The sequence below is a fragment of the Tasmannia lanceolata genome, unplaced genomic scaffold (assembly GCF_043159265.1).
Source record: "Tasmannia lanceolata isolate RefF3 unplaced genomic scaffold, GAP_Taslan_0.1 ptg000037l, whole genome shotgun sequence".
Classification (NCBI taxonomy): Eukaryota; Viridiplantae; Streptophyta; class Magnoliopsida; order Canellales; family Winteraceae; genus Tasmannia; species Tasmannia lanceolata.
In genome coordinates this window covers 27,024,721-27,041,066 of record NW_027518714.1, presented here as the reverse complement: position 1 = coordinate 27,041,066, position 16,346 = coordinate 27,024,721, and the positions used below count along the sequence as shown (strand labels likewise).

At 37.1% G+C, this 16,346-nt stretch overlaps 1 protein-coding gene across 1 annotated transcript; it reads right to left on the bottom strand.

The window, feature by feature from the left end:
* Positions 1 to 2,491: 2,491 nt before the first annotated feature.
* LOC143862271 (uncharacterized) lies at positions 2,492 to 16,346 on the bottom strand. Its single transcript, XM_077373279.1, has 7 exons — positions 16,213 to 16,346; positions 16,017 to 16,079; positions 5,169 to 5,261; positions 4,761 to 5,066; positions 4,552 to 4,634; positions 2,917 to 3,007; positions 2,492 to 2,818 (listed from the first exon to the last, which is right to left on the bottom strand). Exons 3-7 carry the CDS (start codon positions 5,221 to 5,223, stop codon positions 2,706 to 2,708), a joined length of 648 nt encoding a protein of 215 aa, XP_077229394.1. The 5' UTR covers positions 5,224 to 5,261; positions 16,017 to 16,079; positions 16,213 to 16,346; the 3' UTR covers positions 2,492 to 2,705.

Sequence of the window (16,346 nt, the reverse complement as noted above, 5' to 3'; positions counted from 1 at the left end):
TTTAGGTTAATTGGGCTAATCCTTAATTAAGGTCTTTTATTAGCCAGAGTATTAGTGCATGGGAGACCTAATCCTAATCTCTTAAATATAAATAAGAGGGGTTGCTTAACGGAGCAACACACGTAAAGCACATGCACGTTTATATGATTCTGCAGATTCTAGTTTTTGGTTTAAATAACTTGGTGCAATGAGAGAGACAAGCAACATTAATGCTAGAAATTTAGGTGGTATTATGTGATTTTGGCTTAAAATTCTCTCTCTCTCTCTCTCTCTTCAAACCCTAGCCGATTTCTCATCGATAGCATTTCTTACACGCCTCGTCTCACATCCATTTTCTCCGTTGGCATTCGTCACCATCCAGTACTTCAACTTCATTAGCATCATCATCGTCTTCTTCCTCCACTCTCCGCCTTTTAGAAACCTAGAGGAACCATGAGATCTTGATTGATTCCTTTGATGAACCGTACTGCTTTTTGAAACATTAGAATGGGAATGTAAATTCTGTTTACAGGGGGAATTGGATGTTATGTACCTTTACAGGGGAATTGGATGTTATGTACCTTATCGAAACGCCAAAAGTTCGAGAGATGATGGAATGCATTAGGCAAGGCCCTTTAAACCTATCCCATACCACCAGGCTGGGTCCTACCTAGTCCCATACCTAGATGGGCCCCACACAGGACCGTAACATTCCACCACGGTTCGGCATCTGCCATTCTTGGCGGCCCACTCTGTGATGGCTTTCACTATCATTTTTTTCCAGGTATCCCTTTCCACAAGTCACTCCGACTCAAACATGGGACATGGTATCTGCTCTGATATTGGATACGCGGATTTTAGAATCTGAATTTTTAGTTTGAAAACAGTGTAAAAGAGAGTTCATGATTAAGCTGTTGCCGCTGTCCTAACAGCGTTTCTTGGATTTTAAGTAAGAAAACCAGGTTTTAGAAATCTCATGATGGGGAGTGGTTTCTAAAACCTGGTTTTCTTACTTAAAATCCAAGAAATGCTGCTAGAACAGCAGCAGCTTGATCATGAGCCATCTTTTACACTGTTTTCAAACTAAAAACTTGAATTCTAAAATCCGCGTATCCAAACGGCCCCAAATGTTAATGTACCTTATCAATATGCCAAAAGCTCGAGAGCTAATAGAACGTGTTAGGCATGGCCCTTTAAACTTGTCCCATACCAGATTGGGTCCCACCTAGTCTCATACCTAGGCGGGCCCCACTAAGGACCATAACATTTGACAAGGAATGAAATATAATGTCTATTCTAATTCCCAATTCTTGCAATCCAAATGCACCTAATTTAGGTCTTTCTTTGGTTTGTCCCTGATCTAACACAATGATACAAGCATTCAAACTTGGGTGGATTGGAGATATCTTCAGTGATCGATGAACGGTGTTCATCAGAAGTGTCTTCAACGATTGGATCACACACATCACTAACATCTCCATCTGATCATCAGATGGACAATTCATTTTCCAATTAAGATTGAAGTTTAATCTAAAAAACAGAAACTTCCACACAATTGTGAACCAAATTGACCCATTGTAGTATTGCTCCCATCTCAATCATGTTTATATCACATAATTTCCATGAAATTGTCACGTCGCAAAAGAGATTCAGATTTTACGAAACCAAACAACAGAAATAGATTTAAAAGTAACTCAATTGGATCAAAAATTCAAAATTGATTTTAAGTGAAGTTTTCAGTGAAATCGATTTCCACACAATAAAGATTGTGTCACTGTCGTGGCTGACTTTTGGAGGAGAGTACAGTCACATAGGCTCACTTTTTAGCAGATTTTGTGTTATTAATTTAATCCGTCTGAGGTGGAAGTCTTCTCTCCTGCAGCCGTGAAATGGCTTCCCGCGAAATTGCCTAGCAAATCCAATTATACTTTTATTTCCCGACTGTTGTTGCAAGTGGTTATTAGTTAGCTGCTAAAAAAATACAGGTCTCATTCTCTGCTTAAGATCTTGGACACAGACATACGAACACTACAGCATAGCGGACATCATGTGGGCCCACCACTATAAGGGGTCTATACAATTTCCCATAGGGAAATGATATATTCGCCCCCTTTCCTCCCCTGGTCACACCCTTCTATAGTTCAGTCATAAATAGACTAGAAGGGGAGCACAGAAAAGAAAAGGGGGCGAATATATCACTTCCCTTTCCCATTCTTATAACCATGAAAATCTCACAATCAAATGATCTTAGCTTCTACCTATCTTAAAATCAAACTCAACTCAACTCAACTCAACTAAGCCTTTGTCCCAAACTAGTTGGGAATGAATCCTTCGGAAAATTTTCATGGAGATATCTTAAAATCAAAGCTTGAGAAAATTTAGAATCCAAATATAATGACAGTACAAAAATGATGCAAGACCGAAACAGCATTACTGCTATAGAAAAATCCTATCTGCAGTCTTTAAAGCTTTTCAAAATGACGAACTTCATGAACTTAATATAGTCCCATCAGACTTCAACATAAGAATTATATATAGGTTTATCTACTATCTGAATGCAATCAGTTAAACAGAAAATTACAGGATACTTAATAGCATTGGTCATCTTTTAACTGGGTCAATAAAAATCCAGACCTCATTAACACCCTAACTACAGTACAAGAATTCTGAGGCTGGAACAAAATATAAGCAAAATCATGAACAAGCAGGCTTGAGATATGGACACCTCACAAGCAAGGTACATCCCCTTCATGTTCTTTCAACTTGGGCTCATATTCTGAATGTACCCATGGAGGGTGAAGCTCTTCTTCGAAAAACAAGTCATCAATTAATTCATTATCTGAAAGAAAAGTCGCACACTTGTAATAAGAACCCCATTGGAGAGAGAGAGAGAGAGAGAGAGAGAGAGAGAGAGAGAGAGAGAGAGAGAGAGAGAACCTGAAGTTGAGAATGAACTGGGAGTTGATGGAAGAAGCACTTCCGGCTCCAAGTCCAACTTCACAAAATGTTTAGAAAGTGTTCCAACTCCCTGCATAAGATCCATTAATAAAAGTACTTGAAGTTCAATGCGATATAATTAAATAGAGATCCAAATCCAATCCTACCCAACAAGAATTGTTAAAAGTAACATTTCTGAAACTCTGAAACCAATGATGTTGGCTAAAGGAATCAAACTACAGATATGTGGAAGCAACAAACAAATATTCAAGAACTGAAATCACTGGACAGAGATTATACCAGATAAAAAAGGAAACATAAATTATACAGATATAAAGGCAGGCGCACTCCAGGATGGAGCTCCAATGGTAGGTTGTCAGTGTGTCTCAGTCTCACAATATTTTGGATAACAATTGGCCGCCAATGGAATTTATTGATGTAGAAGTGAAAAAGTTCTTCATAAAACCTTAACTAAAACTAGGTTGTTAGATGAGATATAGTTGCAAAAAGGTCGGATCCAGGGAAATTCTTAGAAAATTCTTAGGAAATTCTTAACTAAAACTAGTGAGGCAAATGATAAAAAAAATCAAGGGAAATTCTTAGAAAAAATGCTTTTTTCTATCTACTAGACATATATTGATATTTACATTTTTCTATAGATACCTTTTTTTTCTATCTAGACACATACATAATTAGTTTTCTAAATAAGACAACCGAAGCATGGAACGATAGCCAAGTACATGTGCTTGCTAGAATAAGATGTCAGTTCAGTTTTCATTTTGAATATCCCACGGGATTAAAAATAATATATGAGAAGATGAGGAATTATTTGCTGAATTCACATTTAATTCAGAAAATCCAGGTTTAATTCAAAAGATTCACAATTGATTAAAAAATGCAAGAATTCTTTTAATCATCTTTTTTAAAAAGTGGCATAAAACTTTTAGGATTTTTTCAAGAATATTTCAATTCTTCAGGGAATTTCGTAATTATGAGATGAGTTTGAATTTCAATGCAAGTTATGGGTGTGGAAGTGTGGAACTAAACAATGTCACTTAAAACATAAGTAAAACTATGTAGATAAGTTTGAATATTACTTTTCTCGCCACTCACCCAGAACTTACAGGAAATCTGCAGTCATTAATAGCTTTTTTGTTATGATTTAATGTATAAGGGGTATTAAGTTATAACTTATAACTCCTGAAGATACTTTGTCTCTATTGGCTCGGTGTTGTCAAAATCATATGAAATTACAGTTCCATTTAAATCAAATAGTTTTCAAAACGAATCAATTGTTTGATTTAATTGCATTTGGGTATAACTCGTGCAATTTAATTGATGTAATTTATGAATGAACTGTGCAACCTAACGAGAAACAAAAGCATGGGATGTCAATAATGTCTGTACTGATAAGTAAATGATAATATGCATTATCCGGTTGCAACTAGGAGAGGCTACTCTTATGATTTTACAATATACATATATGGAGAATGGATGGTCTGTTCAGTAGTTAGATTTCCTGTTTTTCTCCCCTTAAGCACAAGAATAAGTAATGCATATCATATACATATAAGGATAGCAGAACTTCACAAATAAAAACAAGAGTTAACACAATAAAACAATTCAACCACATACCCTCACAGCCTTTTCTTGACCGTAGGCCATCTGAGTCCATCCACTCAAGCCAAACATTATTTCCTCCACTTCCTTCCTCACATCTGAGTCAAAAGAACAAGTGAAAAAGTGCATCATGAATTTATATGACACATGAAAACCAATGCAAGAAAAATATATAGGAAAAAATGGAAGAATTGAAAAGAAAGTTCAGATAGATAAGGACTTACATTTTTCCTCAAGGTCTTCATGTAGGGCAATTTGGTCGTTACCAGTAAAATAAACATGCTCTATCCCTTCCTTAGCCCATTCGTTGCAACGTTGTATTCCCTCGTTAGTCAGCCCGTAACTTCTAGGGACATACTTGGTGCTGTCACTTCCACGTGCTGAAGACTTCTCCTTTAAAAAAGAAGCCTTTGATGACCTGGGTAGTGAAGCCTTTCCAGTATTTGAAACATCTGCTAATGCTTTTCTTATCTTATGCCCTTTCTTCTCAGGTTTGAGATTATCAAGCTTTGCCCCAGAAGCACCTTTTCCTGAAAGTAGAATGCTCATCATGCCATTTCTAGTACATAGACTTCAACATTCAATTACCCAACATTTAAATCAAAGAAACAAAACTTAAAAACAAATCATACCTGTCTTGATGTGTAAATTTTCATTTTGAACAACAGTAGGTATTTGAAAAGCCATTGAAAGTTACTTGATTCAACCTGCTAAAACTGTACCAACTGCAAGAACAGGGCCATATCATGGGTTTATAAAAGATATATTCAATATTAAATGTCATGACTGCCTACAACACGCCTTACAACAACAATTGTATACTAAAGAAAGCGCTATTATATAATAAAAAAGAAAACATTGATTGGGACCATCTATGACCCAGGTGTTATTATCAACTGGGTGTCATAATGAATAGGATGCCATTATCAATATTGACTCGAGTGACGCTTGTCATTTAAATGCTTTTTTTTTTTGAATGATAGTCATTTAAATGCTCATGGGACTACTTAATCATTTTTGTTAGGTCTAAGTTGTGGCTGGTAGCCTACAAGCTTAAGGGCCGAGCTTCAACCTGGTGGGAAAGCAATTGATGCATGAAAGATTTCAACACCCGATTATTATGATCAGGTATTATTTTAACAATACCAATAATCACAATAGGTGACGTGGTTCATGGGTGGATAATGCTTGGCCATCCAAGTGCGACCAGTTTGGTGGCCCCTATCTGACAGTGTCAAGATGGAAACAAGGGTAGAGACTCAGAAAGGCCCAATGCAAGGGTTCCATTATCAGAATATCAAAGGACTTTCAATATCATTGATTCATCACACCGAGTCGAGGGAAGGCTCATATGAAAGGTCAATATCAATTCACAACACCCACAAATTTGAGATTCGAGAAGTGGCTCGACAAAGCAAATGAGAGGAACATCATCTACCAAAGAGAACCCATATGTTGTGCCTCAGCCAATCAAGTGATACAGGTGGAGAATCTGTGAATAGATCTAATCAATGTCTAAGAGGACAGTCAATCTGGCCGAGGCAGGCGATTTGGAGGTCGAAGAAGAAATGGTAGAAAAGACTCTCCAATCATGGGTTAGTTAGCGACTTTCTACAGGAGGTTGTTCAAGATTTTAGCACTATAGTGGCATCCATCTCAAAGTGCATGAAGAATGAAAAATTCCAATGTACACAGGAGGTTTTAGAAGAGTTTTGCCCTCGTTCAAGAAAAGTTGTCATTTGCACCCATATTAGCATTACCTGCTTTGAGAATATATTTACCAATTGATGCAGTTGGATCCGGAAGCGTTCTTCGGCGATCTTGAAGATCCGATGGATTTGATTATTTTTTTTCCTTTTTTTTTGTAATTTTTTTAATTAAAATGATAGATTTTGATCTACACTCCATGAGTGAGGGAACGCACGAGCTCGATCAAGTGCGGAATCGTCGGATGCTTTGACCTTCGCCACAAAGTGGCATGTGATGCATCTTTTATCGGCATAGGTGTTTGTCTTATTACAAGTGGGCAGATTGGTTGTCCTTTTCAGTGAGAGTGGGTGAGGCTGGCAAGTGGTTGAATTATGAGCTAGAACTTTGGAGTGTATTAGGCTTGCTAAAGTATAAAAGATTAAATAACGCCTTCTCCAACTGCTTAAGCTTTTGGAGTAATTGGTTGTTTCACATGGTATCAAAGTGACTGAAGGAGTAATTGGTTGTTAGTCATCATGGCTAACGAAGTAATTGGAGTAATTGGTTGTTTGTCATCATGGCTAATGAAGTAATGATGAGCTTTGAGTGACTGAAGGAGCCATATCATGGCAAAGAAGATTTCAAGAAAACTTGGGCCAAGTGTTAGATGGGGCAAGCTTAAGAATTGTATGTTCGGGATGGTTAACTTTTCAAGAAAATCAGTTATGCATCCCAAGGTGTCACTCATGGAGCAAATTATCCACTGGCTTCATGCAGACAGCTTAGGAGGAGGACATTTGGGTCATGATAAGACCATTGCTTTTGTGGAGGAAAGGTACTACTATTCCCAGTTGAAGCAAGACATTGGAAAATTTGTGTAGGGATGCCATGTGTGTCAGGTTGCTAAAGGCTATGATCAAAATACTGGTCTTTACACCACCTTACCTGTGCCAAACGCCCTGTGTCAAAGATGTATGGATCTTGCGTTTGTTTTGGGTGACAAGTTTTCAAAGATGACTCAATCTCATCGAAGAAGACAATGGGCGTGACTCATGTAGCCAGTCTCTTTTTTCGAGAGTTTTTTCTTTTTCATGGGATTCCGATGATCACTACTACATATCGTGACATTAAGTTCCTTAGTCACTCTCGGAGGACATTGAGGAAGAGATTTGACATATCCTTAAAGTACAACAATGCATACCATCCATAGACAGAGTTCTTATGAGGTACCTCACTAGTGATAAGCCCAAGAGGTGGGATTGATTATGCCGAGTTTGCCTTCAACACTATGGTGCTCAGGTCTACAAGGAAAACACTTCATGGATTGTGTATGGACGTGTCTCAAAGCACATGTCAGATTTGGTGGATTTGCCAAACCTTTCGGGTATGAGCATTGAAGCTGAGAACATGGTTGATAGGATCCAAGTTTTGCATGCCGATGTCAGGAAGCAGCTTGAGGAATCTAATGCCAAATGCAACGAAAATGCAGACAAGCACAAGAGACTTAAAGTATTCCAGGAGGACAACTTGGTGATTATTCACTGAGCTGTGTTTCTTTCAACGTAAAATGGACGTAAAACAAATTTTATGCTCATTTTTCAGTGAAAAAATGGGCGTAAAATTTGTTTTTATGCCCTTCTTACGTCGAAAGAAATGGAGCCTTACGGACAAACTTTATCAATTGTTACGTATATAATAAAGTAGAGAATATGAATTATGAGGCATGGACATTATCTAAGAATATGAATTATGAGGCATGGACCTTATTAGATAATCAAGAAAACCAAAGACAATGCCTATATCGTTGAATATCCCGAAGGCATGAATATCTCGCCAACTTTCAATGTTTCAGACTTGTTTGAGTATCATCCACCTGACAAATCAACCTATTCAAAGATTAACTCAAGGTCTAGTTCTCTGCAAGTATGGGAGATTTGACATAGAACAAGCTGCTAAAGAGTTTCTAATGTGTAAGATCAAGAGGCAAGTAAGAAGGTCAAAACTTTGAACAACAATAACTTTTGATGTAACCATTGGATTGGGACTAATAATATATCGTTGGAATCGTCTTGACGAGTTCTACAAGGGTTGTTCTGCTACAGAAGATCAACTCCAAACCATCATGAGATAAGCTTAGAAAGGAGATATCTTACTTTTCTGTTTATTTTTCTACTTTTTGGTAAATTCGGCTTAGCCGATTTGAGGATTTTAAGTCTGTTCTTTTTATAATCAAACAACATGTTTGGATCATTTTTGGAATTTTATTATTTTACGGAAAATTACTCTTATGGCAATAAGTCAAATTCTACGGTTTTGGGAACCTGTTGAGTCTTGTCTTACATATGGTTATAACCCAAAATGAAACTACTATTTTTCTCTTGAATTGAATGAGTTACCCTATTTTTCTTGTGGATCCAAAGCATTCTTGAGATCGAAGACGTGTTTCCCACTTTATCTTTTTTTGTGATTTCCGCTACGCTAAAATCCTACAGTTTCCTAACCAACATACCAACTTCTCTGGAACAACAAACAGTAATAGGATCTAAAAAGAAAAACACTAAAACCCCAATCCCAAACAAGTCCTATCAACACTCAACTTAGGGATGCATGACATAGCCAAGGATGAAAGCAATCCAGTCTCATTTTCATGCATGTTCTCCTCCTAAGAATGGGGGCTCACACCATTTCCTTCCCTCATCACAACCAGTCACTTCTCGTGTAACGAAAATTCTGATAGACCAACAAAAAATATATCTCTCTAGCTTTATCTCCAATCCTCACCCTAAATCTAATCCTCTCACAAAATGATCCTCATATTATACTAATCCTTCCCAAAAACCTAATATTCCAAATCTAGTAGGATATCAAACCTCAATGAATCCACCACATTTACATCTAATGGCCCCTCCAAAGCACCTTCAAAACTCATCTCTGGATCCCCGCAACCATGTACCAAAAAAGTAATCTATTCATGGTTTTCTTTTCCTAGCCCTGCCCTAAAGACCCTTACACATTTACTGTTAGAAAAGTTGATGTGCAAATCTGTAATTTAGGATTCGAGAATACCTTATAACAAATTAATCTCACAACTTGAAGACAGAGATCAATAATACTATTTTCTGCAATAATAATCTGTAAAGGAAAAAGAAATCGTTAGATCACTTATCGAGTTGAGGCACGAAGAATCTTCGCTATCCTTAAGGCAAATCTCGCCCCCACTATGACGAATCAACGGTGCAGATGGGCGTCTCGGCGTATGCCTCCAGGATACAACAACTCTCGCTCCAGGGGTGTGCACTCACGCAGCCCGAATGCCTAAGAACTCGCTTATATTTGCCAAAAGCCTTGAGCAGAAAACCAGAGAGAAAACCAGAGAAGAGAAAGAGCAGAAGAAGAATCCGTCAAGGATGTCTTTCTGTTTGCTCTAAAATCGATTTATATAGAAAGTTAATCGACACGTTAGGGTGAAACGTCGCACTCTTTTAGTGCGTGAGAGACGTTTTCCAAACGGTCACTAAACCACGATTAAGGAATCTCAAACGGTAAAAAAAGAGTTAAAACAAAAATAAATAAATTCTTGACCGTTAAAAGGAAAAAATAAATAAATAAAAAGAAAAGCCTTAGGTCCACGCGCGCTGCCGGCCGAGCAGAGCCGGGCCGGGCGGCGCGCGTGTGTGGTAAGATCAAAAGCCCACCGGACCCAAGTGGGCGATCCGTGCGTGTAGGATCCCCATGACCTCTTGCTTATTCACAGGGTTAAGAGAGTGAAAGTATATATATGGCCACTCTCATCCTCTCACACTTCCCATCTAGGACTAAAGTTTTCTCATGACTTTAGTCTTTTTGGAGGGAAGCCCAAAAGCATACATATAATGACTAAAAACACCCCATTGTAAGATTGAATTACAAAAAGACTTTTTTCACATAAAAAGTCAACAATCCCCCACTAATTCAAAATTACAAGAAATAAATAAATCATAAATGTAAATAGATTTCAAGGCAAGATGTGTTATGCATCAGTAGAGGTATCTTTTGAACTTGAACCTTTACTTAGTGTAGGTATATCGAGTTTATCAAGTACTCGGTGAACATACATCTTGAACCAAGCACTTTTAGTAATAAACTGAGACAACATACCACACACACAACACAGAAGGCATAAGCAAGTTCATACGGTGTTGCACTTTTCGGCCATGTGCTATGTCCTGTTTTCATGAGCGCTCTAGAGAAATTAGCCCATTCTCATAGGAAGCGGCCACACTTCCACACTCATATAGGTGTATCTATCAGGAGTGCCCTGTAACTACGCACCCCACTGACAATCAGCTAGTCAGCTAGTCAGCTATAGATAACATTAAGATTCCTACAACTCATCCTCTTTTTGTTACAGGTTGCACCCACATCATAAGGATAGGCTTAGTGAACTTAATTCACATTCAACTTGGTGCAAAACAGATCACTCAAATAACTTGTTTTTCCCATTGAACCTACTTCTTGGGATCTCCAGTCAGATAGGTTGGGTTCCTGTTATAGGTGATCTAAACAGTGGGCTTCAGCCCCATCCCACTCGATGTGCTCATGACTAAATTTTTATTTAGTCCTTTTGTAAGACAATCTGATATATTATCACTTGATCTTACATAATCAATGGTTATCACTCCATTTTTCAACAACTGTCTTATGGAGTTATGCCTCCGACGAATGTGTCGGGATTTACCATTATATACATTTTTACCTGCTCTTCCAATAGCAGCTTGACAATCACAGCGGATTGTAATACCTGGTACTGGCTTATTCCAAAATGGAATATCAGTCAGAAGGTTTCTAAGCCATTCAACTTCCTCACTTGCTTTCTCTAAAGCAATAAACTCAGACTCCATAGTCGATCTGGCTATACACGTTTGCTTGGTTGATTTCCAAGAAACTGCTGCACTTCCTAGAGTGAAAACATATCCACTCCTTGATTTGGTCTCAAATCCAGATACCCAATTTGCATCGCTATACCTTTCTAGTACAACAGGATATTTAGTGAAATGCAAACCATAGTCTATGGTTCCTTTAAGATATTTCAATACTCTAATTAGATCTTCCCAGTGATCACTACCAGGATTACTGGTATAGCTACTGAGTCTACCCACTGCATAGGCTATGTCTGGCCTAGTGCAGTTCATCAAATACATTAGACTTCCTATAACTCTAGAGTATTCAAGTGGATTTACTCCACTTCCTTTATTCTTACATAATCTTATACTAGAATCATATGGGGTAGCCACAGGTTTACAATTAAATTGATTAAACCTTCTAAGAATTTTTTCTACATAATGAGACTGGGATAGAATTATTTCTTCTGGGTTTCTTTTAATTTTGATACCCAGGATTACATCTGCCTTTCCCAGATCTTTCATATCAAAATTATTTGATAAAAAATTTTAGTACCTTTAATTACACTAATGTCTGTTCCGATGATTAACATATCATCTACATACAGACAAACAATAACACCACTATCCACACTAAATTTGCTGTATACATACTTATCTGATTCATTTATTATGAATCCATTTGATAGCATCACACTATCAAAATTCTCATGCCATTATTTTGGGGCTTGTTTCAAACCATATAGAGATTTTATAAGTTTACACACCTTTTGCTCTTGGCCTTGTATTACAAAGCCTTCAGGTTGATCCATATAGATCTCCTCATCTAATTCACCATTCAAAAATGCAGTTTTGACATCCATTTGATGGATTTCCAGGTTATAGATTGCAGCTATGGCAATTAAAATTCTTATTGTAGTTATCCTGGTTACAGGTGAATAGGTGTCAAAGAAGTCCATTCCTTCTTTTTGCTTGAACCCTTTAGCTATTAATCTAGCTTTATATTGATCTAAAGTTCCGTCAGTTTTTAATTTCTTCCTAAAGATCCACTTGCAACCAATAGGTTTGCAACCAGGAGGCAGATCTGTCAAGATCCATGTCCCATTACTCAAAATGGAGTCTATTTCACTCTTGACAGCTTCTTTCCAGAATGAAGAATCTGGAAGGTACATTGCCTCTTTATATGTCTTTGGATCTCCTTCTAGAAGATAGGCAATGAACTCTGGACCAAAGTTTTTCTCTACTCTTGCCCTTTTACTTCATCTAGGCTCTACTGATTCTTCAGACACTAGATGGTCTTTATCTATAGATTCAAAGGGTCTTTTAATTGTGTTCTCACTTAGACTAGTCTTATAAGGGACTAAGGTTTCAAAGAATTCAGCATCTCTGGATTCTATTATGATGTTAGGTTGCATATCAACATGATCTAACCTATAAATCAAGAACCTATATGCACTACTGTTTTGTGCATATCTAATAAATGCACAATCAACAGTCTTAGGACCTAACTTAGTACTCTTAGGATCTGGAATCCTAACTTTAGCTAAGCACCCCCACACTTTAAGGTATTTTAAATGTGGTTTTCTATTCTTCCATAACTCGTAAGGAGTTTTGTCAGAATCTTTAAAAGATATCTTGTTCAGAATATAACAAGCAGAGAGAAGAGCCTCTCCCCATAAATTTTGAGGTAATCCTGAACTTCCTAACATAGAATTTACCATGTTCATTAGAGTTCTGTTTTTACGTTCAGCAACTCCATTTTGCTGTGGAGAGTATGGTGCAGTAACTTGATGTATTATACCTTGGTTTTCACAAAATTCACTAAAAGCATTAGAAGTGTATTCACCACCTCTATCAGATCTTAAAATTTTTATCTTCTTTTCTAATTGATTTTCTACTTCAGTTTTATATGTAATGAATTTATCAAAAGATTCATCTTTATTTCTAATAAGATAAACAGTATAATATCTAGAGAAATCATCTATAAATGTAATAAAATACCTTTTACCTCCTCTAGATAAAACATTATTTAAGTCACATACATCACTGTGAATTAAATTTAATAGTTCTGTTTTTCTTTCTTCTACTTTGTGAAAAGGCTTCTTAGAGTACTTTGATTGCACACATACTTCACATTTCTCTACTACTTGATCACTTTTAGGAATTAAACCTATGGTCATCATTTTCTTTAAAGATGCATAGTTAACATGACCTAGTCTACCATGCCATAAACAAGAAGAATCAGTAATATAAGCAGAAGAAGATGAAGCTTTATTCATAATGTTCTCAGTTACATTCAGTTTGAATAAACCTTCACTAGAGTAACCCTTTCCCACAAATTCACCACTTTTAGTGATTACAAATTTATCAGCCTAAAAAATCAGTTTAAAACCTTTCTTGATCAGAAGTGACCCAGACACCAGATTCTTTCTTATATCTGGTACATGAAGGACATCACAGAGCTTCAGAACTTTTCCAGATGTAAGCTTCAACAGAACTGTTCCTTTACCCGTCACAACAGATGAGGACAAGTTTCCCATGAAAAGCTGCTCTCCATCCCCTACAAGCTCGTAGGAAGAAAATACACTTTTGTCACTACAGATGTGTCTGGTGGCACCAGTGTCCACCCACCAGGCCTTCACGTTACTAACTAGGTTCACTTCAGATACTACGGCCGACAGATATTGATCTTCAGCCACATTAACCTGAGGCGCATTGTTTCCTTGAGGGTTTTTCTTCTTATCATTTTTCCGACAGTTTTTAGCATAGTGACCTGCTTTCCCACACACAAAGCAGTTACCCTTCTTTTTCTTGAAATCCTTATTATTTTTCTTGAAATGACCTTTTCCTGATCCAGATGCAGGTTTATAAGAAGTTTTCTTTCCAGATGAAGATTCAGTGAGATTTGCCTTAGAGTTAAACTCATAGGCCTTAAATTTCTGTTTTCTGAAACGATTTTCATCTTCAGTTCTAAGATAAACAAACAAGTCTTGAAGAGAAAAATCATTTCTGTCATGCAATAATGTGTCTTGGAATTTCTCCCATGAAGGTGGTAGTTTTTCAATAATGGCACCAATTTGTATCTTTTCTTCTATTTTGATTCCTCTAGCAAGAATGTCAGACACAATCAACTGGATCTCATTCACTTGATCCATAATGGATTTTCCATCTACCATCTGATATTGAAAATATTTTCCAATTATATGTTTCTTAGAACCCGCTGCTTCGACTAGGTATTTCTTTTCTAGAGTTTCCCACAACACTTTTGCAGACTCAATTCTAAAAAATACATCAAACAATTGATTACTGAGACAACTCAGTATATGACCTTTACAGAAATAGTTATCTCTTTTTCTTTTCTCAGTGAGATGAGTTCTAGCAGGTTCTTCCTCATCAGGTGATGAGTCAGGATCATTCAAGATATAGTCTAGGTTTAGAAAAGTCAGAAAGAATCGCATTTTTTCCTGCCATCTGCCGAAATTCGATCCTTCAAATTTCTCCGGTCTTTCAGTTTGGGAAGCCATGATGATTAATTTCCAATAATCGAAATCCCAAAAATTACAGATCACAGATCGAAGATTTGCCTTAAGATTGTTAGAAAAGTTGATGTGCAAATCTGTAATTTAGGATTCGAGAATACCTTATAACAAATTAATCTCACAACTTGAAAACAGAGATCAATAATACTATTTTCTGCAATAATAATCTGTAAAGGAAAAAGAAATCGTTAGATCACTTATCGAGTTGAGGCACGAAGAATCTTCACTGTCCTTAAGGTAAATCTCGCCCCCACTATGACGAATCAACGGTGCAGATGGGCGTCTCGGCGTATGCCTCCAGGATACAACAACTCTCGCTCCAGGGGTGTGCACTCACGCAGCCCGAATGCCTAAGAACTCGCTTATATTTGCCAAAAGCCTTGAGCAGAAAACCAGAGAGAAAACCAGAGAAGAGAAAGAGCAGAAGAAGAATCCGTCAAGGATGTCTTTCTGTTTTCTCTAAAACCGATTTATATAGAAAGTTAATTGACACGTTAGGGTGAAACGTCGCACTCTTTTAGTGCGTGAGAGACGTTTTCCAAACGGTCACTAAACCACGATTAAGGAACCTCAAACGGTAAAAAAAGAGTTAAAACAAAAATAAATAAATTCTTGACCGTTAAAAGGAAAAAATAAATAAATAAAAAGAAAAACCTTAGATCCACGCGCGCGGCCGGCCGAGCCGGGCGGCGCGCATGTGTGATAAGATCAAAAGCCCACCGGACCCAAGTGGGCGATCCGTGCACGTAGGATCCCCATGACCTCTTGCTTATTCACAAGGTTAAGAGAGTGAAAGTATATATATGGCCACTCTCATCCTCTCACACTTCCCATCTAGGACTAAAGTTTTCTCATGACTTTAGTCTTTTTGGAGGGAAGCCCAAAAGCGTACATATAATGACTAAAAACACCCCCTTGTAAGATTGAATTACAAAAAGACTTTTTTCACATAAAAAGTCAACATTTATATCACATTCCAGACTTCTTGATTAAAATACCCAAAAAAAAAAGAAAAGAAAAACATGTTCATTAACCTTAAATTCCACAAACAATAACTAGCAACAAAAACAGCAGGAAAATACCCAACCAGGTTTAAACACGAATTATGTCAGTTCCTCAGTTCCTCAGAAACAGCAGGAAAATACCCAACCTTAAGAGTGGCATCTCTTCTACTTATTTTCAAAAAAGAAAAGAACAAGAAAAACCCCAAATCCCTTCTTTGGATATATCATGAGTTTGAAGGTTACAAATCTCAAAATAGCCCTACTAAAAACCCATCAGGACACCAATTTTTTCAGATAAGACTGGATTCAAGAACAGATATATGTAAAACAGGAAAAGAAACAACTTCAAAATTTTCAGAAATGAGTACCTGCAAATCGAACCCTTTTTTCTCAGAGAAACCCTTCTATGAAATCTCCCACCAAGAAATAGTCTGCAGAGATTGAAGGAGAGTCTTATGCTTCAGATTGCAAGAAAACCCTAAAAAAATAAAAGAAAAAGGAAACAAAAAATAGTAGAGAACAGATGGATTCAACGTCAGAAATGAATAGATAAGAAAATCATACGTTTTAGAAACAAATGTATATGAAAATGGATCTCTTTTTCTAGTGCTAATCTGAAATATTCTTAGACAAAACGCGTCTGCAGAAAACCCTCTTCGATAAAAGATCACCAAATAAGCAACGGTCATGAAAAGAAA